This window comes from Talaromyces rugulosus, chromosome I, assembly GCF_013368755.1.
Source record: "Talaromyces rugulosus chromosome I, complete sequence".
NCBI lineage: Eukaryota > Fungi > Ascomycota > Eurotiomycetes > Eurotiales > Trichocomaceae > Talaromyces > Talaromyces rugulosus.
This window is the reverse complement of record NC_049561.1, coordinates 223,785-247,779: the sequence shown is the minus strand read 5'-3', so window position 1 is coordinate 247,779 and position 23,995 is coordinate 223,785. Positions and strand designations below refer to the sequence as shown.

Below are 23,995 nucleotides of genomic sequence, written 5' to 3'. Positions count from 1 at the left end.
TAAAAATCCTTTAGTGAAATTCCTAAAAATGATTGTGGAAAGCGTAGCATAAATTAATATTGTGTTGGACTTAATCTCTCTCTGCGTTGGATGTTTTACTGTTCGTGTTTTTTCCACGGAACATCACGAATAATGGGTGCGTTTTCGTTGCTGCCTAGGTATTTATAAATAGAAAACTCCGAATGGCAACATTTGATTAACAGCTACATATCCTAGATTACGACAAAAAATTCTTATTTAAAATTGCAAGCGATGATTGCGACAGAAAAACGCGACCGTCAACAATATTAAAATGAGAACGTTAAGACCACATAACAAATCCCGTCAAGGCTGTCTGAACTGCAAGACCCGCAGAGTCAAGGTAGTGTCGACCCTACCAATTGTAAACGCATTTAACTGACAATCTCTATAGTGTCAGGAGACACGTCCTAGCCCATGCTACAACTGTAGTAGTCGGAATATGGAGTGCATATACCCATCAAAGGACCAGCTGGTGCGTCGACGCCATCCGACACAAGGAATCTCGTATAGGCAAGGAGAGGAAAGGAAACATGATTCCCTCGTTAGCACCTCAATAAATGGGAATTACTTACCCTCATCACAAATGGAATCGGGTTCACCTTCACATATGTCGCCAGAGACTTTCACCGGACATGACCTCAGGTTCTTACACCACTTCTTGATCACTGCATATCCTCATCTTCCTTTTGGCAGCGAAGACTTGTGGAAAACATCTCTGCCGGCGTATGCACATCAAGTATGTTCTATGGATTTCTTAGGCCAACCTTGAAAACTCACCCATGGTATACTAATCTAAGTTCAGTGTCCGCACTTAATGCACGCAATTCTCTCTCTTGGAGCTTCTCATCTGTCCTTAATTTCGCCCAGAGCGGATGAATATACCCCTCTAGCTCTTTCTCACAGAGGCAGAGCGCTTAAATATCTGGGTGACGCGCTTGCAACAGTGGACCAATGCACGAAAACTGATTTAGACTTGATCCTCGCCACAACCTACGCACTTACATTCCAGGCAAATTACATGACTGATGGATTAGTCGATTTTGCCGTCATGGTTCGAGGCTGTACGACTGTTACACGGAAAATTCGAAGTCAGGACCAAGAAAGGGATATGTTCCGTCTGCTTATGTCGGAAGTTATATACGCGCGAGTCTGTTCTCAGCTCCCTTCAACCCCATGCTGGGATATTGACATTCTCGAAATGTCTATTGAGGCACTAGAGGGCATACGGCCGCTACTAGAGGCAAATGGCCATCGAATCAACTACCACGCCATCTTAAATATATACCGTTGTATGCGGATCTCTGGGCGGCAAGGCTTCATCGCCTTGAGTGAATTCTACAACGGATGGGGAAGTATGGACTATCAGGAGTTCATGGATTTTCTGGATCCTGGAAACCATGTCTCCAGACTGTTGTTGATCCATTATGTTGCTGTGACAATCATGATGAAGCCAGTTTTCAGTACTTTCAAGCCGTCTATGCGAGAAACTCCTAAGGACACACTCGCTAACCATCAGTGGGGAATTGGTATCTATAGAGGCCTTAATGCCAAATTTCGCGGCTTGGTTGAGCTGCAGTATCGGTTTATTGTGACGGATAAAGCATGGATTGAGGCGGGAGGAACGATGTCTGCAAGCGAGAACGAAACCGATGTTTTGCAACTATAAAACAAGAAATGTGAAACAAAAGAAACAGTCATTCAAGACGTCTATTAACAATCCAAATGTACTGGAAGTCGAAGAAATTCCAAAAAAATCCAACGAGACAAGCATGAGGAGGTGTGTCCAAAGACAGCGAAGTACGAAAGTGGCAGTAGGTCGAGATATTATAAGAAAAGGTCGATGGAATCTTGCAACCTTCTTTCAAAAAGATCACAGAGGTCGACCCAGTGGCTGCCCCTCGCTATCTTTTCCACGAGACTGTAACTCTGTCGGTTTGTCCTCGAGAATCGATGTGGGATGATACCGCCCCATGACCACCATTGCAACAAACATCGGAACTGCCTCGAAGACATAAAGCGGCCACTCGTGAGTCCACGTATATCCTCCTATACCGATAGAGAATTCAACGACTCGATAAATCAGACGAACCTAGTAGTCGGCAGTTAGTAGGTTCGGTCCTGGTCAATAACAAGAAAGGGATAGGAGTATGATTTACCGTGATAAAGAAACCTGCGATATACATCCCATTTAACAGTAACCTCGCCTCGGAGCTCCTTGTATCCGTTGATGAAAGAGGAATTATGCGAATATGGTACCAAATGACAAGAATAAGGAAAATCGAAAAGGTAACAAGCTGTAACACCAGCCCAGCAATGAGCACGCCTATACCGGCATCTTTTGAGGTCCCTTGCCAGTCATTTGAAGAAGCAATTCCACTTCCCGAAGCCTGCGTGAGGAAACTAAGAATATCCGAGATGACAAAGATCCGTGGGATCCAGGCTGATGAGATCTTGCCTGCCAACGGCGCTGGTAGCCTTTTCGCCGTCGGGTCATTCGAATGTCGTTCTAGGCTCGACCGGATCAACCGTCCGATCAGGATATACAGACTCGCACAGACAAGGACGGGTGCAATGACGACTAACGTCGAGGACGTTGCGTACAACCCTACATTGTCTGGCTTCTTGACACTCGCAGCACGGACGCCGTAAGCGGCTACTTCCATTGCGGCGCCGATCACGATTGGTATGAAGTACCCTGTCCTACTGTACTGCCCCGTACAAGGAGCAATGACAGTCATGTAAAAGTGATAGAGGAAGGGAATGACGTAGAGGATGGTGAAGATGATGGATGCCGCCAGCGACGGTTCATAGAAGTATATAGATTTGCCCATTTTGTGAACTTGGTCTCTTTTAGTGTTTAATCGACATTAGACAATGTCATGAATGGAGGCCCTTCAAATGTTCTTCGCGATCAATTCTATCTTGAGACTCGTTCGAGCTTTATATATTTTTATGTATTGATACATAAATAGGGCATTTACCAATGATCTAAGTAACCCACAGAAATAATTTCATATTAAACATAGTAGAGAAAAAGGCGCTACTCCATAAGCTCAATGCTATTGGTCTGCATTGGGGAACTCGTATTCGCACTTCGCACTTCGCTTTTCGCTTTCCGCTGATACATTTATCAGACCGGGACAGACACGGGATTTTACAGGTCAGAACTCTGCTGCCTACATGTATCGAGCTATCGACAATTCTGCCCTGACAACATCTACATAAAGATACAAAATAGATTATTGATTTCGATCCCAGTCTCAGTTGATCCAATTATCGCACACTAGGCAACAATAAAAGACCTCTTTGGCGACATGTGAAGATGGGTGGACTGGTCTGGACTATTATTCTATACAGCCAGTGTCCCTGGAATATGTGAAGTTATTTGCAAATCTTAATTCCTAGTTCATTATGTAGGCTGACAGGTGTGGCTTACTGTCCTATGCTTTATTACTACCACTCCCTATTCTCACCCACCTTTTCTATATCTACATTATACTATCTCAGTCCTACTTTACTAATTACTTATAACCAACTATCTAAATATTGGTTATTAGCTCTTGGAGTGATTATTGAAATATATATTTCAATTTGCAGTATGTTGACTGAGGGCGCAGTATGGAAAATAATAATCGTAAAAACCGGCTTTCTTCAATGTTCTCATTAAGTAGTATAGCTTCAATGTTTTCCCTTGATCCTCCTTTATTACATGTAAAATTATATTGTGCCAACAGTGAACATGTGCCTGTGTGGCAACACACCGTGATCTCTACAGAGTACTTGGTATTCGGATGTTAATACATTGACAGTACATTGTGTCGGCCATTGAAAAAAAGAATTTCATTAAAAAACCCGCTTACGAGTCAGACTTGCCACGCACAGCTGTAACTAAAACTTGAACGCCTTTCGAATCTTTACTCGGTTGAGGAATAAGCCAATCCCGCTCCAAGTCCACGTCTTTGCGGGTTGTTTTGTAAGGCGTCATTTCAAACTCGGTTATTACAGCCGCGAGAGCCATATAGACCTCCACCATGCCCAAGTTGTATCCCAAGCAGCTACGGGTTCCCCGGCCAAAGGGCGCGAACTGGCGTTCCATGCGCTTCTTAGTAGCGTCGTCGACGTCAATCCAGCGCTCTGGCCGGAACTCAAACGGATCCGGGAACAAGGACCGGTCGTAGTGCATAAAATAGATGCTACAGCTCAATGGTGTTCCGGGAGGAATGATAAACTGTCCACATTGAAGGGCATCGTAAGGCGCAATTCGCTTAGACCGGGTGACTACGCCGCCATGTAAGCGTAATCCTTCTTTTACCACGGCAACAAGATATGGGAGGCTTTCCAATTCTTTGACACTAGGTTTTGGGTTGATGGATTCCAGTTCAGAACGTAGACGAGCAAGCTTGACGGAATCAGCGAGGATGTGGTATGTCAGTAGCGCAAGCACTTTGCCAGGTGTTTCGGTTGCTGCAATCAGCAAGACATTTCCCTCATCTGACATACGCTGAAGCCTTTTTTCCGAATCTGGGAGCTTTGGGTTATCCCGTACAGCATCGAAAATGGTGGATTCGGCACTTGGGGTGTCATTTTTCACTCCCGGATGAATTTTAAGAGCAGATTGAATCTTCTCACGAATACGCTATAGAGACGGAACAGGATCAGCCAGCATATCTGGGTAAAATTGACAACTTCCTTATTCAAAGAAAAGTATTCTTACCTTCTCATATTCAAGGAGGAGGGCCACGTTCGGAGATAGCATCTTCTGGACCGACTCGGGGAGACTCCTCATCAATGCCGGAATCCAGGGCAAGTGAGTCAGAACAGTGATGCTGCTGACGATTCCCATGATGGTGTTTTTCCATTGTTCATTGAAATCCTCTTCCTCTAACAATCCATAAGCCTGGCCGAATGCGTACTCGGTAATAATATCCATACACAACGCGATGTATGCGACAGTGACATTGACCGGTCGATTTGTCCCAGCATGTTCGCGAATCCTCGATACTAAACGGTCCACCTTTTCACGGATCTGGGATTCTCGCTCCGTGACTGTTCGCTTGCTGAAAAATGGGCTGAGAGAATCCTTGCGGATGCGATGCAACTTATGACTCGGCGTATGGCCAGTGGCCCCGAACGACTGGGCCGATTTTTCCGCCAAATCCCACTTGTCCCGTGCTGATGATGCGCCAGCGTAGATGGCTTCGTGGAATTCAGGGTCAATTATGTGCAATTCCTCTGGGTTAATTCGCACAATAGGTCCTACAGGGAAAAAATATGTCATTAGAAGCTAGCCCCTATCCTTTGTTTGGATATAAGAGTACAGTCAGGGGAAGATTAAAAACGACATACCATATTTCTTATGCAGTTCCTCTATGCGCCAGATATAAAGACCACCACCGCGACGAGTATCGTGATAGAACTCATACCACCACGTCGCAGCCGCCAGCCAAGGTCCTGGAAACCCGGCCAAGGGATGAAAAGCGAGCCGGTAAAGCACCAGACCGACAGTGTACACAACGCCAATAGCCACACCGGCTACAACGGTGGGAAGAATCGAGAAATCCATGGCTGATTAAGATGTGGAATATAGGGTGGCCAAATGCATAAAATGCTAACTGGACCCTTTATCCAATTTTTGCAAGTTCAGCGAGAAAAAATAGTATAGCTAATTAACAATCTCTTCTACCAGCGCAAACTAGCTCCACAGTAACCTATAACTATCGCAATTAATAATAAAACAGTGATCAACTCTCTCGTCCAGTTTCTGTACAGTACGTAGTAGCTAGGTCGTCGATCTCTCAGCTGTCCCATCGTATATTTGACAATCACAAACCTTATCCCAGATTTTTACACGTACCGAAGAATACAGACATTTGCTCTCGCGTACTCCGAACCAATGTAAGTTCGGCAGTTAGACGCCTGGATACCCGCCGCACACGCAATAAAACTATAGGATCTACACGGATGCATGCTTGCATTGCACGCCTAAAGCATCGATGTGACGGCAACCGTCCACTGGGAACAATGTCTGATTGGGGCTGTTGGTATACCAAGCTCGAATGCACAACTACATATGTGCTAGTCGCTAAAACGCATCAATTGCTGTATATCATATCATATACCGGTACTAGTCCATTACTAGGCCCGTTCTCTGCGCCTTTAGTCTGTATGCGTATTGTGTAATTTAAACAGGTCCTTCGGTATTGTAACAGCGAAGGAAAGTAATTTACAATTACCGGAAATATTACACCAAACCTAACTCGCGAGAAATCCTAACTTGATTGTTTGTAAGGTACAATATTAAATATATTGTTATATAATCGCTCAATGTAGAGCACAGACAATGAAAAAGACGACAATCAATACCCGATTAATGTGGAAATGAAGGGCCGTCTACTCGGATCACCTCGTAAACAAGGCAGTGAGTACAATGCCATTATCCAAACACACCACATTTTCCATGACATCTTATCAGAATCCAAGTTACGTCTTCCCAACAGATTGAACGCAAGGCCAAGACCGAGCGTCACAGGCGGTATATATGCCATTGGTGTCACACTCCAGAAAAGGGGACACGCAGTACTCCATCCAACAATGAGGATGGAAAGGAGGTAGCGAGTCGGCGTATCACCCAAAATAAGAGGTAGCGTCTTTCGACCCGTAGCAAGGTCACCCTTATAGTCTTCCAAGTCTTGGACGGAGACCGTGGTGGAAATTACAGTGGCAATGACCCATAACCAGTTGTATGCTAATGAGGTCAATGGCGCCGCACCTAAACCACTACCACCGCATATCGCAGTTGCCCCGGCTCCAAAGGATAGCAACCCACACGCATTCAATATATTACGGAGGATACTGCTGTTGGCACCACCGAGGTCGTTGTACATGTAAGTGAAAACCACGAGAGCCACCGAGGGACCGAGCACGCCGAGAAAAAAGGAGAGTCCACATGAAAGAATCAAAACGGTTAAGAGAAGTTGGCGCCCTCCCTCGCTATCCATACGCCCACTGCATATGGGCCTCCATGGCTTATTCAACCTATCCTCTACAATAGAGTGTGGCAGTCTTTGATTGGCGATATTTTCCATGAGCAGATGAAGCCAAGTCCATGCGACCGAGATGAGCATCCGGCCAGCAAAAGGTAGGCGCTTGTTGTCTGTCGATTGGGTATAATTTTCGGTGAAGTCGCCAGCGAGTGTATTGAAAACGGCAAAGGCCGCTGTGGGAAAGATTACGGTCTTGAAGTCGCTCTTGCTGAAGAGCCACAAAATATGAAAACAAGAGAATAGAGAGGCCGATTGCTGAATATGAAGGTTTAGAATATACCCATGTCGAGGAAATACGCAAACGGGTATTTTACCTTTCGGAAGCGATGCTCGGAGCCCATTTTTAGAGACGCGTCAACGTTTTTCGGTTGTCCATGCATCTTTGCGAATAGCAGATCTCGGTGAAGCATGGCCACCGGAAACTACACAAAAAAAGGAAAAGGTTTCGAACAGTGGTATTTTGGTTTCATCAGAGGAGACCGGTAAAATGGTGGGACAAGAGAAGAAGGATTCAAGGTTCGAAGGGAGACCAGCGCTTTTATGTTGGACTACGTACCTTTATAACCCGTACAAACCCGAAAGAACGGTTAGAGTTATCCATCACTATCATATCAGTAATATCCATAAATCAAATCCTAACGGAAAGATCAGCCGTATGCAATCGATAACTTTGTAACAAGAACGTAATTTTGTACATATACAAGGTCTTTCAGTAAATTAAATCTATTGAAATACCTGTAATTTAAAGATTATATTTAGTACTTGTAACTCTACTACATATGTAACATTGAATACACCTAGTAGTTCAACGGTCTTTCTCCACCGCAATTATCACAATATATTACGCGCAGTTAATTCAACACGTCAACACGTTAGTTCAACATGTTACTGCGCGTTAGTGCAACACCGTGCAGTGTTTTACGACGACTAGTAGGGAAAAAAAGCATAAAAGGAGGATTACAAGCGTATTCAGTTATTTCCTATTGGCATGGATGGTGTAGTAATTGTGTTGATCCCCAACAACGAATGCACCAAAGCGACTTCATGTTCAAGCACTGCCCACTGTCTTGGGGAGCGTTGCATCTAATGCAAGAATCCCTTTATAAGTGATGTGCACGTAGTAATAGGGCTACTCCTTTAATATTCAACTAGTAAATGATCGACATACCTGTATGCTCCAGCTCATAATTTACTCCTGGCCCGAAATTGCACCATCGGTCCATCTTGCATGCTCACAAACCGGTCCATTAACTGGTACTCGTCTTTACGGTGACGGCCCCAACCCTTTCCTGGGCCACCTTCGCCTAATGTGCTCTGGGTGTCAAGCTGCATGTCGTATTCAAACAGCATTCGGCCTATCACAAGCAAGATCTCTTGATACGCCAAGTGTCGTCCGATACAGTTCGTACGACCGACCCCAAAGGCAGTAAACGCCGTCTGTGCAGTGGCTACATCGATCTCGGTAAAGCCGCCCTCACCGCTGCCAATCCACCGTTCTGGTTGGAAAGTGAACGGGTCGCGATAGTACGCAGGGTTATGGTGGAGTGTGTAGTGCGGCACACCGACATCAGTCCCTTCCGGAAGATATTCCCCTTCAACCCTCAGTCCTCCTGTCAGCACTTGGCGTGGTAGAATAGAGCCAACTGGCGGAGAAAGACGTATTGATTCATCAATACAAGCAACCAGGTAGCGGCAACCATCCAAACTTTTTCCCATCGTAATCTCTTCTAGCGAAGAGAAGGCATTTCGAACTTCGCTTTGTGCTCGTGCAAGGGCGGCTGGGTTATGTAAAAGATAGAATATGGTGGCACTCATCGCAGTCACAGTTGTATCAGACCCGCCAACAATGAGGAGTCCAGCTTCGGAAATGAGCTCGCCCTGTGTGAAGCGTTTGCCAGTCACAGGATCAACTGCTTCCAGAAGCGCAGAGAAGAGGTCCTTTCCCTTGAGATTTGCGCCCTGAGCAACTCTCCATTCAGTTATAGAGTCGCTTAGCCTAGCAAGCTGCTGCACTCCCTGGATCAGTGGCCAGAACAAGATTTTGTGCATCGATAGAAAAAATAGTCCAGGCATATGTCCCGTCTAGGTAGATATACAAATTAAAACAAGGACCACAAAAGAAAATATCTGTCGACCGAGGATGCAGATGCAAACTTACCAAATGGATCCCTGCTGTGCCCAATGCGCTGTCATCGACAAAATGCCTACGTTCCTTGTCTCGTTGGACATCCCAGTTCTTACTGAAGGTCACATCGCCCATGATATCAGACACCAGGTACCCAATAAGTCTGCTAATATTTCGTGGTGCACTCCATCCATCTTGGCAGCTGGGCTTTTCGTCCGTCAACTGCGTGCAGAAATAGCGAGTGTTGGTCAAAATTTGCTCTTGGACATTGCGCACGGCGGCTGTGTTTAACGCACTCGCGTTTACCCGGCGCTTGAATGCATGTTTGTCCCGATCGATCTCGGTCATAGACATGTTGACTCCGTTGAAAAAGTACTTGAATGATCCGTAGACGGTGGACTTCTGTGTGTTGGCACGTACCCCAAAGATGTCGTGCAATGCCTCAGCAGAGTTGATGGATAGCCGATGCGGCCCAAAGCGTACAAATTTTCCTATTATAAGCCAGAATTAGCATCGATAAGCAGTGGTGATTTGACAGGAATGAGGTTACCATGCTTTAAGTGCAAGCGATAAAAATCCAGGTGCCGGTCCCCTTTGGCTAAATGAAGGACTGTATACCAGTCTGTGATAGCGGCCCACCATGGTCCGGGATATTTAGCAAGAGGGTAAAATTGCAATCGATATATTGCGTGGACAAGAAACTGTATATACGTTTAAGATCAGGTAAACGACAATCTTCTGGTATCCTTTCTTACACATTCTAGGAATACCCATCCGGCCACAACCCACACATGGAGACGGCCATCATGGAAAATGAGCCGGGTTATAATTTGGCTTAGGACGCAGCCAAAGCTGAGAACAAGGAGACTGAGAGCAATTGGATGCTGCATAATACCAATACTACTTGTGAAACTGGTCGGCACTTGAGAAGGCTCATTCGGAAAGGAAGTATAATTATTGTGTCTGTTATGGGAAGCTAATAATAAGTATGGAAATTTCCGCCTCTTCTTTGTCCGTCCCATGATAACTGCTGGCGTGGGAGTGACTCGGTATGTTGCTTGGAAGCATCCACTCCACGTAGTGCCAACGGACCCAGAGGTAACTTACCGGGTCTTATCCGTATTATTACAATACAATACCCCGTGCGCAGTTCCTGGCGGCCCGAAACCTTATTTTTAGGGTCATTGGGGCTACAGTTGTACAGCGTGGTCCGTGCGTATCGCTCACAACCTTTGTCGACCTATCAAGGAAGGCCTCAACTATCAACCCTAGTAACACTAGTATGTATATCTATGCATCAAGTGCAACACCCCTGTAGGAGCGTTTCCTCGGCTTACATACTATTACCAGTACGCTGGACCAGCTACGCTTGTAAGGCCATCTCCTGGTAATATGCTAGAGTTAAACCTCTGAGCTGTGCGCGCCTGAATAAAGGGCCCTTTTTGTACCTATGCTACCCCTCAAGCTATTCTTTATCTACTTACTCCCCTTGTTATCCAGAACTCGACTCAGTATCCGGTTTCATATTCGAAATCGACTGCCTATAGTTCAAGAAGAACCGACACCTGATGTGCTATTATTATTCAAAATGACTAGCATTACTCCTGCTGAGTTGCAACACATGAAGGAGCATGCTGGCGATACTAAGGTCCCGAACATTATAGCCACTGTGATTACCTGTGGCTGCATTTCCTATGTTGCGGTTGCTCTACGTTTGTATGCGCGCAACACGGCGAAATTCGGCATCGGTCTCGATGATTTTGGCATTCTCATCGCACTGGTATAACGCCCCCGTGACCGGAATGAAGGGGAATTTCAGTATCCTCTGACAACTATATAGGTATTTTTCACCAGTTACTTCGTCATGTTAGCTCTGGTCACCCGATGGGGGTTAGGCAGGCATGCAATTATGATCACCAATGCAGAGGCTTTTGGAAAGGTAACATTCCTAATTCTCTTTTTATCTCGAGTGTTGCTAACGTGCCCATCCTACCATTTTCAGACTAACGTCACCAATGAAATCACGTATACCATGTCACTCGCCTTTGTCAAATTCTCCATTTTGCTCTTCTACGACCGTATTTTTCCAAACAAAGGTCTTCGAAAAGCCTTCCTGGCCACCGCACTTTTTATCATTGCTTGGATCATAACGTCCATTTTCGGCAGTATTTTCGCATGTGTTCCTGTCAATAAACAATGGGATCCAGCTGTTCCGGGCAAATGCATGGCGTTCGGTTCCTTCGTTCTGGGTATCAGCATAATAAACATTATCACCGACTTCACCTTGCTGATCCTACCTATGCCGGTGATTTGGGGCCTGAACATGAAAAGAACGAAAAAGATTTTGACCATTCTCACCTTGGTGGCTGGTTCCTTGTGCGTCTTTCCATCAGTCTACGTTCTCATTATTACTAGTATTGTATGAGGTCGGCTAATACCAGCATCTAGTGCGTGTATAGTCAGTATTGTTCGACTAGCCTCTGTTCAGGCGGTAGGAAGTACCACGGATCCGAGTTGTATGCCACCCTGGTTTCGTCATGAAATGGTTTAAGCATGTGCTAATATTTGAGACTTAGGGGATGATGTGGGCGGCGGCATTCTGTCTTGTGTCGAAGTCTGTGTTGGCATAGTAGCTGCTTCACTACCAACCTACCGACCCCTCCTGAACAGGTTCATCAAGAACCGCGACTACGGCTATCATCCCAGATCAGATGGAATTGTCCAAACAACCGACATACAGATGCATTCAGCCCCTCGCTCCGCTCACAGAGATGATGACGATGACACGCCGTATGGGCATTCGATCCCAAAGAGTTTTGGTGGTAAGATTAGCCCCGCAAGTTCCGACAAGGAAAGGTTGTACACAAAGCTATCGGAATAAAAGGGACGCGTTGTTAGTCGTTTTCTTTTCAGTTCTCGTTTTAAGAAATCTGGGGCGTGTCATTTCTAAGCTATGCTTGTATTTCGAGCTGGAAAAACTTCCGTCTTAACGGCAGAAAGCCGTATGTATGTATGTATGATTTTTTCTTTTCTCCGAATTCAGGGTCGTAATACCTCTCTAAAATGTCGTCCATCATTCAGTCTATATTACAGTATACTCTAGACGCAGCCAATAAAAAAAAGGTCAAGGCTCGACACGGAAACTAGGCGCCAGCGGCCAAACACAGGTCGATGCAGTTAGAAACAGGCACATGCACTGACAGTAATTTGCAATGAGGTACCAAAATAGATTGAAAACTTCCGACTATTCACTGAATTTAACTAGTGTATCCAAATTTGTGGGGACTTCTTAAACCCTGGTGTTCATGCCTTAGCTTAGGAAGAGTCACGATCTGTACTAGGACGTCGAGGCCGTTGGGATCAGCTTTTGGGTTAAAACTTCCGAAAACCGCCCCAAGAAATCCCTAATCGTATGATCATCGTACATTCCAGTGTTATAAGTAGCACTGATTGTGAGCTGCTCCTTCCATGTCCAAATATAGACCCAAACGGTGTGGTCAACCACGCCAGTCCCCACCCAAAACTTGTCAACCTTTACATCTCCGTCTTTACCGTAATAGGATGGCTTCAAATACCGTTCAATAAGGCCTAAGCTATTCAGAGTCGGATGGGTAGGGGTGGGTATATCGACAACAGGAGGCTGTTTGAGACTCTCCGTCATCTTATTTTGAAATGCGCGTAGACCCTCGATCCGGCTTGGGTGCTTGAGTTCGTTGTGATAAAGGTCCTGGAGGCGGTCCATATCTTTATCAAAGGTAGTCGACGTAAATCCAACAGGAACCCCAGTCATAGCCACAGATGCCGCATAAGCTGGGCCATCATACGGGGTAGGTAGCAGATCACGGATCGACACGGGAACAATGCATGCGTACTTTGCACTTTCGTCTAGCGTGATATCGGGGTTCATTGCCTTGGTAGCACGTATCATAGCCGCGTGGGCGACAACAGTGAGACTAACCCCACGAGCTTTGGCGCTGGCGACGAGATCAGCTGTCTGCTGCTGATTAATAGTGATTTCCTGCCGATGTGTAGTTGGTACCAGTTTAGGGGTGGGTCCCGTCACCGAAGGGATTTGAATCGACGGCAAATGCGTTATATAATCGAAAATACTTTGATCTGTAATCTTCTGGCTGCTTTCGGGAGGGTTCTCGGGTGCTTTTAACAGCACAAAGTGGCTCGGATATAAGCGTGCAGGCTCAGAGCCAAAGGTGATGGTCGACGTCGGCAATTCGACCACATGCTGCAGTAGCTGGGATAGTAGTAAAGTTGCCCCATAACCGTCTAGGCGCCAGTGCGCGGTATGGATGACGACTTCCGATGACTTGGGTAAATAATACAGCATGGCTTGTTTAGGGCTTTGGTTCAGCCGAGGGAACAGCTCTGCGGAACTGTTGGAAGAAGTATCAATGACAACAGTACGAGACAGCCATTCCTGCCTTGTCGAGTCGTCTGGCAAAGACTCGTAGATCATTCGACGGTCTTCTACAATAGAAGCCAATTGAGGGAGGTCAAATCGTAAGGCTGTCCATGCCTGCTTCAAAGCCGACTCAATCTCTCCTAAGGCTTTCTCAGGCTGGAACTTTATCTGAGCACCAAAGCTGGTTGAGAAATGGTCACCTCCGACAGGACGAGTGAGGTCTGCAATCGTGACAAAGTAATCCTCAATATGATCGACGTGGCGCTCCCAGTGACCTGGGCGGGTCTCTGTCCAATTCCAATCTTCTGACATGGCTAAGCAGATGTAATGCGGTCCCGGAAGTATGAAGAGAAAAAAAAAACAGATGAAATTGAAAGAAGAGTTCACAAATCAAAGTCGCCCGCTTTTATGTAGGCGATCTGGATGGAGGGGTTATTGCAAGGGGGTAACCCAACTAACTACCACACCAACAGGGGAACTAGCGGGCCTTAATTAGTTTCCTCAACCTTTTTAACCAGTGGCTAAACTTTCAGGGTGTATTCCGAATTTCTGACTGATCGCCAGTCGATGAATGTTAATGTTCAAACAATGAAAAAGAAATTACAAATACTAGTATATTACACGGGTTGATACTAGTGCGTATTCGCAATTTTTCTTCCCTTTGGAGAGCTCTGTTGGTGTAAATTCCTAGTGTATTTTTCTATATGATACATGCATAGCCAACATCTGATCAAACCCCAATGAACTATTGTAAGTAACTCGTAAATTTGGGGTGTTGTATACGAGCAAACTATTTTTGGACTATCTTTGAATCTTCGTACGTATTTAGCACGCTAGCTAGCTAAATCTAGGTGAAAATTATGATTTAGCTATGAACGAACGTTGGAGAAAGCTGAATATTCATGTCCCCGTCCTAAACCACCTCCCCCCAAAAACGAAAAGAAAAGAAAAGAAAAGAAAAATATGGCCAATAATGTTTGTACTATCATCTGATATGTCAGAATTGACCCCAAACAAAACATGGCTGTTCAAGAAACCGCCCACGACGTTGCCCATGCCCGGTATCAACACCGCCATTGAGGACCGACCTCTGAGGCTGATTTCTCCGCCAGGTGGCCTGGTGATGAGGCTTCTCATAGCAGGATTTGACCCGCACCAGAGGGATCGGATGCGAGAACCGAGTGCTTTGGATTATGTCCCGTGCTATGAGATCGATGAACCCATCAGCAGTTTTTCCATCGGCCAGGTTATCCGCTCCAACCACGAGCGGTTTGTAGAGGGTAGTTTGATCGCCGGGCTTTTGCCCATTTCCCAATATGGTGTGATTCCCGGGGAGATGATTGACATCGGAGATGCGGCAGCGCCCATCCTGTGGAGAGTGACCAACGATTATAACCTGGACCTCAAGCACTACGTGGGAACGCTGGGATTGGCGGGCATGACGGCGTGGAACTCATTTTACGGCCTGGTGAAGCCTGTGTCGGGCGAGACCATCTGGATAAATGCTGCGTCGAGCTCGGTTGGCCAGTTGGTGGTTCAGCTGGCCAAGATTGAGGGAATGCGGGTGATCGCCAGTGTGAGCTCTGATGATAAGCTCGACTATGTTTTAAATGAGCTGGGCGCCGACGTCGGCTTCAACTATCGACAGGAACCGATCCAGGACGCTCTGAAAAGGCTGGCACCGGACGGGTTGGATGTAGTTTTTGACAATATTGGAGGAGATCACTTCCAAGCGGCCATTGAGAATATGAAATGGTTCGGACGCATCATCTGTTGCGGCATGGTTTGTTTTCTTTGCCTCTCTGGTATGTCAACGCGCTGATAATACATTGCAGGCATCACAGTACAACCAGCCGGTGAACAAGTCTTATGGGGTCACCAACTTGGGGGAGATTGTCCGCCGGCGGATCAAGATCCAGGGCTTCGTTTACTCGGACGAAAACATCTTCGGTAATGTTGATAACTTCTGGAAGACCGTGCCCCGATGGATCTCTGAGGGAAAGATTAAGTCACGATACACCGAATTTGAAGGGATTAAGAATGTGGACCAGGCCTTTATTTCCATGTTCACGGGGGGAAGCTTTGGCAAGACGATTGTCAGAATTAATGACCTGTAAATGAAATGTAATAAGTACCATAGTCCGCCGGCGGCTATGAATAAAGAATTTTTGGTCGCACAATGATAAATCAATCGTGCTAATTCTAATAAAAAGACTCAAGCAAGGACCTCGCCAAAGCAATTGCAGCCGGGTTAACATCCAACTACTCCAATGCACCCACGAAGCCCGAAGAATGGTGGCAGATCTCTCTAATGTACACTGCTCTGATTGACTACTGGGCTCTGACCGGCGACGACCAGTACAACGCAATGACCAAGCAAAACATAGTTGGCCAAATCGCCAGCAAAAGCGACTTTATGTCTGCCAATCAAACCAGCTATAAGACCAACTCGGAGCAAGCCAGCTGGGCATTGGCCGCGATGAATGCCGCAGAGGCAGGGCTCGATAGCAGTTAGGGTTTTCTTGAAATTAAGGCTAGATAAATTAGCTAAGTGTTATGATTATTAACTGATAAAAAGCTAACAAGAAGAAGTAAATGTATGTTTTATTTAGATTAGTTAATATTAAACTGATTCTAGAGTTAAAAAAAGGAGATAGAGATGGTAAATATTATTTAATATATTTCGCTTATAGACTATTTACTATCAATTGATGTGTAGATAGTAAAAACTACATCCGCAGGAAACAGATAACATAACGTGTTGTACTTTATCAGATTGATTATCAGCCAGAACAAGTCCCCGATTGGGTGAGGCTGCCGAATGGACTGTAAGTCACAATTAAAAACCATTATTATATGCAACTCTCGCGAGAGATTTGACGTAGATTGAATTCCCGATGATTTGGATCAGTCACGAACGAGATGTAGCGGGCAGCACGTTTTGGTAAGCTGTATGTATCTGGATATCATTGTATAGTAAAAAAAAAATAAGAAAAGAAGAAAAGAAAACCAAACTTTTCGCTCAATTTATTGACTTGCGTCATCCTTCTTTAATAGATCCGCCCATATTAATATCCCAGCTGCAAATAAGAAAAAAGTTCATGAGATCGTAAATAGTCTCCACCTACAAAACTCCATTTCAACACCGTCAGGATTTGCCATCCACCCATTTTTTCTCCTTGACGAGGAGAGACACATCCTCAGGAAACGTGGTAAGTCGCTGCCAGTCATCCACGCGCCACACCGCGCACGACCAATGCTCGTTTTGCTCGCAGATTCGGTCCATGATGTCCTCTCTCATCCAGAATCTGACAGTGCGGCTGTTTTGCAGTCCGGTATAGGTAAAACTTGTTATCACGACGGAGCCGTGTTCTCGGAACTGTTTCAACGCGTTTGACCGTGAGGCAGAAGAAAAAGAAGAATAAGAAGAGTCGAGGTCATCGCGTATGTTGTCGCCAGGATAGTGAGTTTCCAAGTCAAAGAAGAAAAGGACCATGGCGGCCGCGTCGTTGTTTTTGGGCGGTCCGAGCCAGTTGAGTTGCATGCTGTATTGGTGAACCATGTCGACAGATGGCAAAGCATTACTAAAAGGGGTAAATGGGAGGATACGCTGGAACAAAACGGTGAGTGTTGACATTTCGCCGACGAATGGCCCAACACACACTTCTGCTGGCGCGTTGCTGTGGTGGGAAAGCTCTCGAGGCTGTAGAGGAAGTGAGCGCGGTGGTCGTGCTGTTGTGACGACTTGGTTGTCCAGTATCTTGCCCAATACATCCGCAAGCCAGTGTGCCGGATACCCTAGCTCGTGGAGATGGATCAAAAGACGGAAGAAACAGGTCAGATTTAGATTTGGGTGTATAAAGGCGTGGTAATTGTCGTCCGACGATTTCCGCCCGCGAGGCAGCGCCAGTTTGAAGAAATGCATGTGCAAAAACCGCGTCAACTCGGCGCGCGGAAGTAGATCCTCGTACGGCAGCACTGGTTTCACCAGGCGACTCCGTCTCCATTCCATGTATCCTGACATGGGGTCAAGGGGATCATCATCCTCCTTGCCGGTCAAGTGCAGGTCGGTGACGCGAGACAGCATCTTCGTGTCGCTTACTGCCATGTACTCGCAGTGAAACTCGTCTTGAGATTGCCACAGCGACGTGTTGCGTAGACAGGTGGTATTGAGTTTTGCCGCCTGCGAGTTCTTCAGGATCTTGGCCGCGGTCGTGAATGTGAAAAAGCTGCCACCGATGTAATCCGGCACATTGGACAAATGAACCATATCAAAGGCAGCAGGCGCTGTGGCATCGCGGCTCTCGATGAGTCCGTGGCGCACTGCATCAATGACATCAGCAGCATCGCCGAGGAGAAACTCGGTTGTGAGCCGGCCACGGATTCTGCGGAGAGCCACGACTATGCTCTGGAAAAAGTAAGACACGTGGTCAAACAGCTTCGTCTTCCGGGGCCCTCCTTTTTCCTGTAAGGATAGGATTTGGTGCAAGGCTTGGTAGGTATCGAACGGATCCCAACCCGTGTAGATATCGCATCCTGCCTTTACATGCCAGTCCTCGTCGAGCAGAGTCGGGTTTGTAGCCCAGTTGGCAGTGAGATAGGTTTCCAGCTTCTGCACCGAGGCTGCTCCGTCCAACAGCTTTAGCAGCTCCGGTTCGTGCTCTTTCAACATACTCCGCGGCGGCTGCAGAAACGGTACCTCGAAGAACGTCTCCATCTCCTTTTGGCAGCCCGGCGGTGCTCGATGTTCCGACATCATTGCCCTATGCATACCCAACCCCATCACGGTCAATTCCATGGTACGCGCGGTGCTGAACTGGGGCGTGAGCGAACCATCACTCTTCCACGACTTGAGCGCACGCAAGATCTCCGGCCGGTCCGGGGCGTACACCTGGACCCAGGGAAGAACAGCAGTAGTCGTGCCAGGGTCACTATTTTCAAGCCTTTCAATGACCATGTCAATAACGCTATCAAGGCGGGCTACCACAAAGCGCGGTATAATGGCGCCCAGGAACAAAAAGTACACAACCGTGTACAGCTCCGTCCTCTGGGCCTGCGGCATGTTCTTATTCACGGCGAGCTCGTCCAAGAGGACGAACAGCACAAGGTTGCGCGCAAACGTACCGGCTTTCCTGTCGTTCATGCTGAAATGATACCGCCGTTTAACCGGCGAGGGGGCGGCCATGCGCTCAGAGGTCATGTTGAGGATCACGAGCTGGCCGTAAAAGTGGCGAGCGTCACCGATGCCGGCGAAGAACATGGAGACGTCTTTCTTCAAGTCTGAAAGCATCGAAAAGTCTAGCATGTCTATGATTTCATCGTGGCCCACGTTGTAGAATTCGTGGTAGACGTCGCTGCTCAATTAGCATGTTTCACAAAGAAAAAGTTTCTATTACGTCTTCCAAGCCTATAACTCACTACTGAGGTCTATAGCGAGGAACTTTTGCTTGAAGATCCCGCCGAAACCTTTTCTCATCCGGCGCTGCCTCCCTCACTGCCTCGGCTTGATCTAGAGATGCCTGATACTGGAGCGACTCGTCGGCAGCGGCGGAAGCCCCATACCTTTTGAGCCACAGCCTAGCCATGGCATACTGGTGGGTATGCAGATATGCGCGGATCACGCGGGGGGCAAGCTTCCTTTCGAGGTTGGTAGCCTCATTCTGGTTGCTGTCGTTCTTGCTGCAAAGTGCCAGCGCGCGCAGAGCGCTTTCAGCCGATTGCTCATACTGACCAGCCTCAAAGTAGGCTGCTGAGAGGTTTGACCATGGGAGATAGTCGTCGTTTCCAGCGTGATGAGCAGCGTCTTGGTAGGATTTTATAGCTGGAGTAGTTTCAAAAGAATTAGCACTAGCGTCAGCATTGAAACATGAAGGCAAGCTATTGATGTAAGAAAGGGGGGGGGGTGTTGACATCTGCAGCAGGGATGTATACAACCACACAGCGACACCGGCCCACCACACCAGAATCAAATTAATTAAAAATAAGAGAAGAAAAAAAAAGGACTAACCTTCAGTAAGTTTCCCGCTTTTATACAAAGCATTGCCTTTTTCTCGTAGCTGTTGAGCAGTTTGCATGCCATTCATTGTATTCGACTGACAAGGCTCTCGGGATCTGGTGAACCATGGAAGGGCGAGAAGGCGGTAAATTATATTTATACTGATATATAAATATATATACCAATAAAGTATAAAATATAAAGCACAACATAAAACACGAAACACAAGAAAATGTTGGGCGCGACCTGCATGCAATCTAGCGGTGTCAAAAACGGCGCTCACCGCCAATCTGACTCCCGACGAATTGGTTGTCCAGCTGCATCGAGCGTCAGCCAACCAACAGCTCGGAGCTTATTTGCTGAGGTGCAGAATATAGCATGCTGCATACTGCTAGATGCAGCTGATTGACAGATGGAAAGTGAAACTGATTCTGGTGCAAGTCGCCGCCTCCTGGAGCGTTCCGATTGGGGATTGTCGAGACGTCGAGATGTTGAGATTGCGGTATTTACAAAATCAAATTGAATAGCTGGCGGCCGCTGTCCAACGTCGCCATCAAACTCTGGATATTATTCCAAATGTCCAAGTAAGACAAGTCGTGTGCGTTGTAAGGCACCAGGGACAGACAACAATCCTCACCGACTAGAAAAAAGTCAAAAAAGAAAGTGCAGGTGGAGACGAACGTCCGGCGGCCTAGATTGCTGGTAAGGTAGGCAACGCTAAATTCCCATTTTACTGTTATTTCTTATTTGGACGCCCTGCATTTCTTGTCTTACCAGGGGATTTTATGTAATTTTTGTAAAATTGCAGTTTGGCAGTGCCATTGATGACGTAGTCCGGAGAACTGTGTTATTGTAGCAAAAAAAAACTGCCTAATTATTACATCGGCTGGGCATCTATGAGAGCCAATCGAACTAATGGGGAATAGAAAAGTTAAAACCAAAGCTTGAGAAAAAAGAAGCATGCAAGAATGACAAAGAACAGTCACAAAAACAACAACAAATCCACCCGCAGATCATCATTCCAAAAAAATTCATAAACAACGTACTCCCTTATCACTATTCTTATCTTACCCCTCCCCAAGTCTAGTCTTCGAAAAAGTTCATAATGGCGCGGATTCCGCGTGATCCAAGCCCATGAGGAGGATAGGCAATGTACAAGGGCTCTTCGTGGGCTCCCAGCTTCATGCGGAACTCGCTCTTGCGCGTCAGGTGGAATTGTTTCGCGACAGCCTCGTATGTGTGCTGCAACATGCGCACCTTGGCTCCCTTCATGTGGTGGCCAGGCGTCAGGCGCGAGGTGGCACCGGCGCCAAACGTAAGGGACTTGATACCCGACTTGGCTGCCGTCTGGATCGCGTGTGTGACAATGTACTCAATCGTTCCATTGGGCGCTCCGGGGAAGTCAAGACTGTATTTCACTTGCATACCGCGCTGTGGAGCAAGCATGGCCAGGGCCACAAACGACGGGATGTTGCCCTCCTTGTCTTGTGCGTAAAAGTACCACCGGTGCTCGTAGTCGCGCCACGGGGCGATTTCGGATAGATGGATTTGAGTGCCCTTGCGGTTGGCCAGCCAATCTTTGACGCGCTGGTCGATCTTGCTTCGAATTTCCTCCGACGGCAGTTGGCCCGGGGGGACCGAGAAGATCTTGACCCCTTCGTTCTCGGCGTGGCGGATCTTTCGAGCAATTTCCGTGTCGGACGCCATCATGTTGCGACTAGGATCCACCACCTCTTCGGCAATGCAGGACAGGCTGCGCCATCCCAGCTTCTCGCCCAAAAGCTCCTCGACTGCTGGCGAGAGGAGAAGCCAGATGGGCTTGAGCTTGGTTTCACGCTTGAGCCAGTGCAGAAAAGAAGTGATGACGCGGTGGTACTGGCTTGGGTCGCACAGGGGATCGCCGGGGATGATGGCGTGGTTGTAGCTAGGAATATACGATATGGCAGCCCCCGTGCTGGGATCACGCCAGATCTTATAGCGCTCATCCGTCCAGGACGTCGACGTAGCATCGCCATAGTTGGCAATGAGATCTACTAGACGTGGCATTTCGTCTTCACTTTCGGCCCGGGGAGTGTGGTTTTCTTTCAACCAGGCTGGTTCCAGAGTAGAAGCCTCAGGATGTCGGAGGTTAGCAACCGCTGGCTTGGCGGGGAAGCTCTTGGGGTCACGGTGGAACATGGAAGCCAGGCGGATGTTTCCTAGCTTCAGGACAAGCATGAGGAAACGCTCCAGTCCGACACCAGCACCGGCATGAGGTGGCGCCCCCCATCTGAAGCCTTCAAGGTAGTCATCCATGGCGGCGGGATCGATGCCAACTTTCCTCATATTCTCCTCCAACATGGTAGGGTCGTGGATACGCTGACCGCCCGAGACAATCTCCTGGCCGCGAACAAACATGTCGAAAGAGTTGGTATACGCAGCATCGTGCGGGTCGGGCATGGTATAGAATGGCCGAGCGGAAACGGGGAACTTGTCAATGATATAGTAATCGGCACCATACTTTTCTTTCACCAGCTGGCCTACTCTGATCTCATCGCGAGTATGCAAGTCTTCGTCGTCCGGAACCAGCTCTCCGTCTTCATTTCGCCAGCCCGAGTCGTTCAACAGCTTCACTGCGTCTTTGAATGGAATTATGGGAGTCTCGTCGAGGAGCACAATGTCCTCCGACGGGAATTGATGTTTGACTGTCTCGATCTCGCGGCGGAATTTGCTGTACAATCCCTTGATAATATGCTTAAGCGTAGCGTCAATAGTCTCTAGCATTTCATGGTAGTGCTCCTCAATGGCCATTTCAATATCCAATCCAGTGTACTCGGTCAGATGACGGTGTGTATTCGAGTTCTCCGCGCGGAAAACGGCGCCAATCTCGTACACACGGTCAAAGTCGGAGGCAATGGCCATCTGCTTTGCTAATTGGGGACTCTGTGCGAGGAAGGCGGGGCGCCCAAAGTAGTTCACCTCAAAGACGCTCGCGCCAGACTCGGTAGCAGCACCCTGGAGCTTGGGAGAATGGATCTCGATGAACCTGCGTTCGTCGAGAGCGGCACGGAACAGGTTACCCACGGCCGACTGGAGACGGAAGATTGCCTGGGCGGTGCCTGTTCGGAGATCGAGAATACGGTTAGACAGACGGGTTCGGTCTGAGATATGGCTGAAGCGGCCTTCGACGCGGTCTTCCTCCTCGGTGCGGACCTCGGCTTCATAGACGGAGAATGGCACGGGGTCTTCACGGCGCACGACAACGTGGAACTGCTCAATGGAAAGTTCAACGTCATGATGGGTGCAGCCCAAGACAGGGACGGCAGGGGTCTGCATGATACCACGCACGCGGACAATGGTGCCTGTTCGCAAATGCTCAACCCATGAAATCATGCCAGTAGATACTTTTCCATCCAGGGCGTGGAGGACTCCTTGAAAGGTGACCAGCTGTTGGCGGAAGACGACAAAGACCAGCTTGGAGCTCATATTACGAACGATATGCAGACGGGCAGTGAAGCAGACCTCTTGGCCGATCATGTCCTTGGAAATATCGTCCAGACGAATGCGCGGGAGGTTCTGGCGTTCCTGGCTCTGGACCAGAGGCAAGTTGCCGTAGCGGGCTTTCATCTCAGGAGTCTCCGTGCGGTACTTTTCATCCTCCTTGTCGAGACGACGCTGCTCCGAGTCGTTCCTGTGCTCCTCGCTGAGGCGGCTCTTGACCTGGCGGCGATGCTGGCGGGCGATGCGCTTCTGCTGGTTTTTGCTCAGGGGGGCCGACGAGTCATCGGACATGTCATCGGAGGACGAGATGTAGTCACGCTCGCGCAGGAAGTTGACGAGAGAGCGCCGAGGCGAGGCCGGGTTGCTGGCACTGTTGCTGCGGCTGTGGTTGGTGCTGCTGGGGCCATGGGAGTCGGTCTCTGATCCGTTGTCGCCTTTATGACGGATCTTGGAAAGGGCACGTCTGATACCCGACATGGCTGAGAGAGGTCGGCTGGAGCCCTATTGATGAGCGATGGAATTGGTTCTCGGGAGTTGGCGGGGGTGTTAAAAGTTGACGTTGTGGTTGTGGTTGTGGTTGTGGGAGTTGGTGGAGGCGAGGCGTGAAGCTTTGTAAGTGAGGGGCAGCGATTAGTAACAAAGCTGGCGCCGCAATGGTGCTATGAGTCAATGGCCACAGGAGAATTTCTGAAAACTCGCTTGATTCTGGCCGGCCAGCGAGCCTAGCTATATAGCTGCAGCAATTGGGCGGTGGCTAGAGTTCTGGGCTGTGAACAAGAGTGAAGCAATAGCAGCAGCAGCAACCCTGACTAAGAATGGCGGGGCCGCGGCGAGGCCGAAGAAAGAAAAAAAACAGGAAGTTCTCGGAAGAGGCCGGGGCGATTGGAGTTGTTTATCGTGGATCTGGACCTGGA

The 23,995-nt window shown here is 47.8% G+C and overlaps 8 protein-coding genes across 8 annotated transcripts; 3 read left to right on the top strand and 5 right to left on the bottom strand.

The window, feature by feature from the left end:
* Nucleotides 1–604: 604 nt before the first annotated feature.
* On the top strand, nt 605–1,687 carry TRUGW13939_00073 (uncharacterized protein; the record flags this gene model as incomplete). Its single annotated transcript, XM_035483288.1, has 2 exons — nt 605–757; nt 824–1,687. 2 exons carry the CDS (start codon nt 605–607, stop codon nt 1,685–1,687), a joined length of 1,017 nt encoding a protein of 338 aa, XP_035339181.1.
* A 204-nt stretch (nt 1,688–1,891) lies between these two features.
* Nucleotides 1,892–2,852, bottom strand: TRUGW13939_00072 (uncharacterized protein; the record flags this gene model as incomplete). Its single annotated transcript, XM_035483287.1, has 2 exons — nt 1,892–2,110; nt 2,178–2,852. 2 exons carry the CDS (start codon nt 2,850–2,852, stop codon nt 1,892–1,894), a joined length of 894 nt encoding a protein of 297 aa, XP_035339180.1.
* Nucleotides 2,853–3,877: 1,025 nt separating this feature from the next.
* Nucleotides 3,878–10,151, bottom strand: TRUGW13939_00071 (uncharacterized protein; the record flags this gene model as incomplete). The annotated part of the gene is made up of 9 exons (XM_035483286.1): nt 3,878–4,657; nt 4,736–5,277; nt 5,368–5,586; nt 6,425–7,272; nt 8,305–8,419; nt 8,627–9,023; nt 9,223–9,680; nt 9,740–9,890; nt 9,945–10,151. Coding segments are annotated over 9 exons (3,717 nt in total), but the record flags the coding sequence as incomplete, so codon positions are not given.
* A 626-nt stretch (nt 10,152–10,777) lies between these two features.
* Nucleotides 10,778–12,070, top strand: TRUGW13939_00070 (uncharacterized protein; the record flags this gene model as incomplete). Its single annotated transcript, XM_035483285.1, has 5 exons — nt 10,778–10,969; nt 11,030–11,128; nt 11,192–11,565; nt 11,638–11,705; nt 11,766–12,070. 5 exons carry the CDS (start codon nt 10,778–10,780, stop codon nt 12,068–12,070), a joined length of 1,038 nt encoding a protein of 345 aa, XP_035339178.1.
* Nucleotides 12,071–12,526: 456 nt separating this feature from the next.
* On the bottom strand, nt 12,527–13,918 carry TRUGW13939_00069 (uncharacterized protein; the record flags this gene model as incomplete). Its single annotated transcript, XM_035483284.1, has 1 exon — nt 12,527–13,918. One exon carries the CDS (start codon nt 13,916–13,918, stop codon nt 12,527–12,529), a length of 1,392 nt encoding a protein of 463 aa, XP_035339177.1.
* A 682-nt stretch (nt 13,919–14,600) lies between these two features.
* Nucleotides 14,601–16,121, top strand: TRUGW13939_00068 (uncharacterized protein; the record flags this gene model as incomplete). The annotated part of the gene is made up of 3 exons (XM_035483283.1): nt 14,601–15,389; nt 15,442–15,719; nt 15,827–16,121. The coding sequence occupies 3 exons, from the start codon at nt 14,601–14,603 to the stop codon at nt 16,119–16,121; spliced, it is 1,362 nt and encodes a 453-aa protein (XP_035339176.1).
* A 633-nt stretch (nt 16,122–16,754) lies between these two features.
* On the bottom strand, nt 16,755–19,689 carry TRUGW13939_00067 (uncharacterized protein; the record flags this gene model as incomplete). The annotated part of the gene is made up of 3 exons (XM_035483282.1): nt 16,755–18,960; nt 19,025–19,427; nt 19,614–19,689. The coding sequence occupies 3 exons, from the start codon at nt 19,687–19,689 to the stop codon at nt 16,755–16,757; spliced, it is 2,685 nt and encodes an 894-aa protein (XP_035339175.1).
* Nucleotides 19,690–20,684: 995 nt separating this feature from the next.
* On the bottom strand, nt 20,685–23,558 carry TRUGW13939_00066 (uncharacterized protein; the record flags this gene model as incomplete). Its single annotated transcript, XM_035483281.1, has 1 exon — nt 20,685–23,558. The coding sequence occupies one exon, from the start codon at nt 23,556–23,558 to the stop codon at nt 20,685–20,687; it is 2,874 nt and encodes a 957-aa protein (XP_035339174.1).
* Between the last annotated feature and the right edge of the window lie 437 nt (nt 23,559–23,995).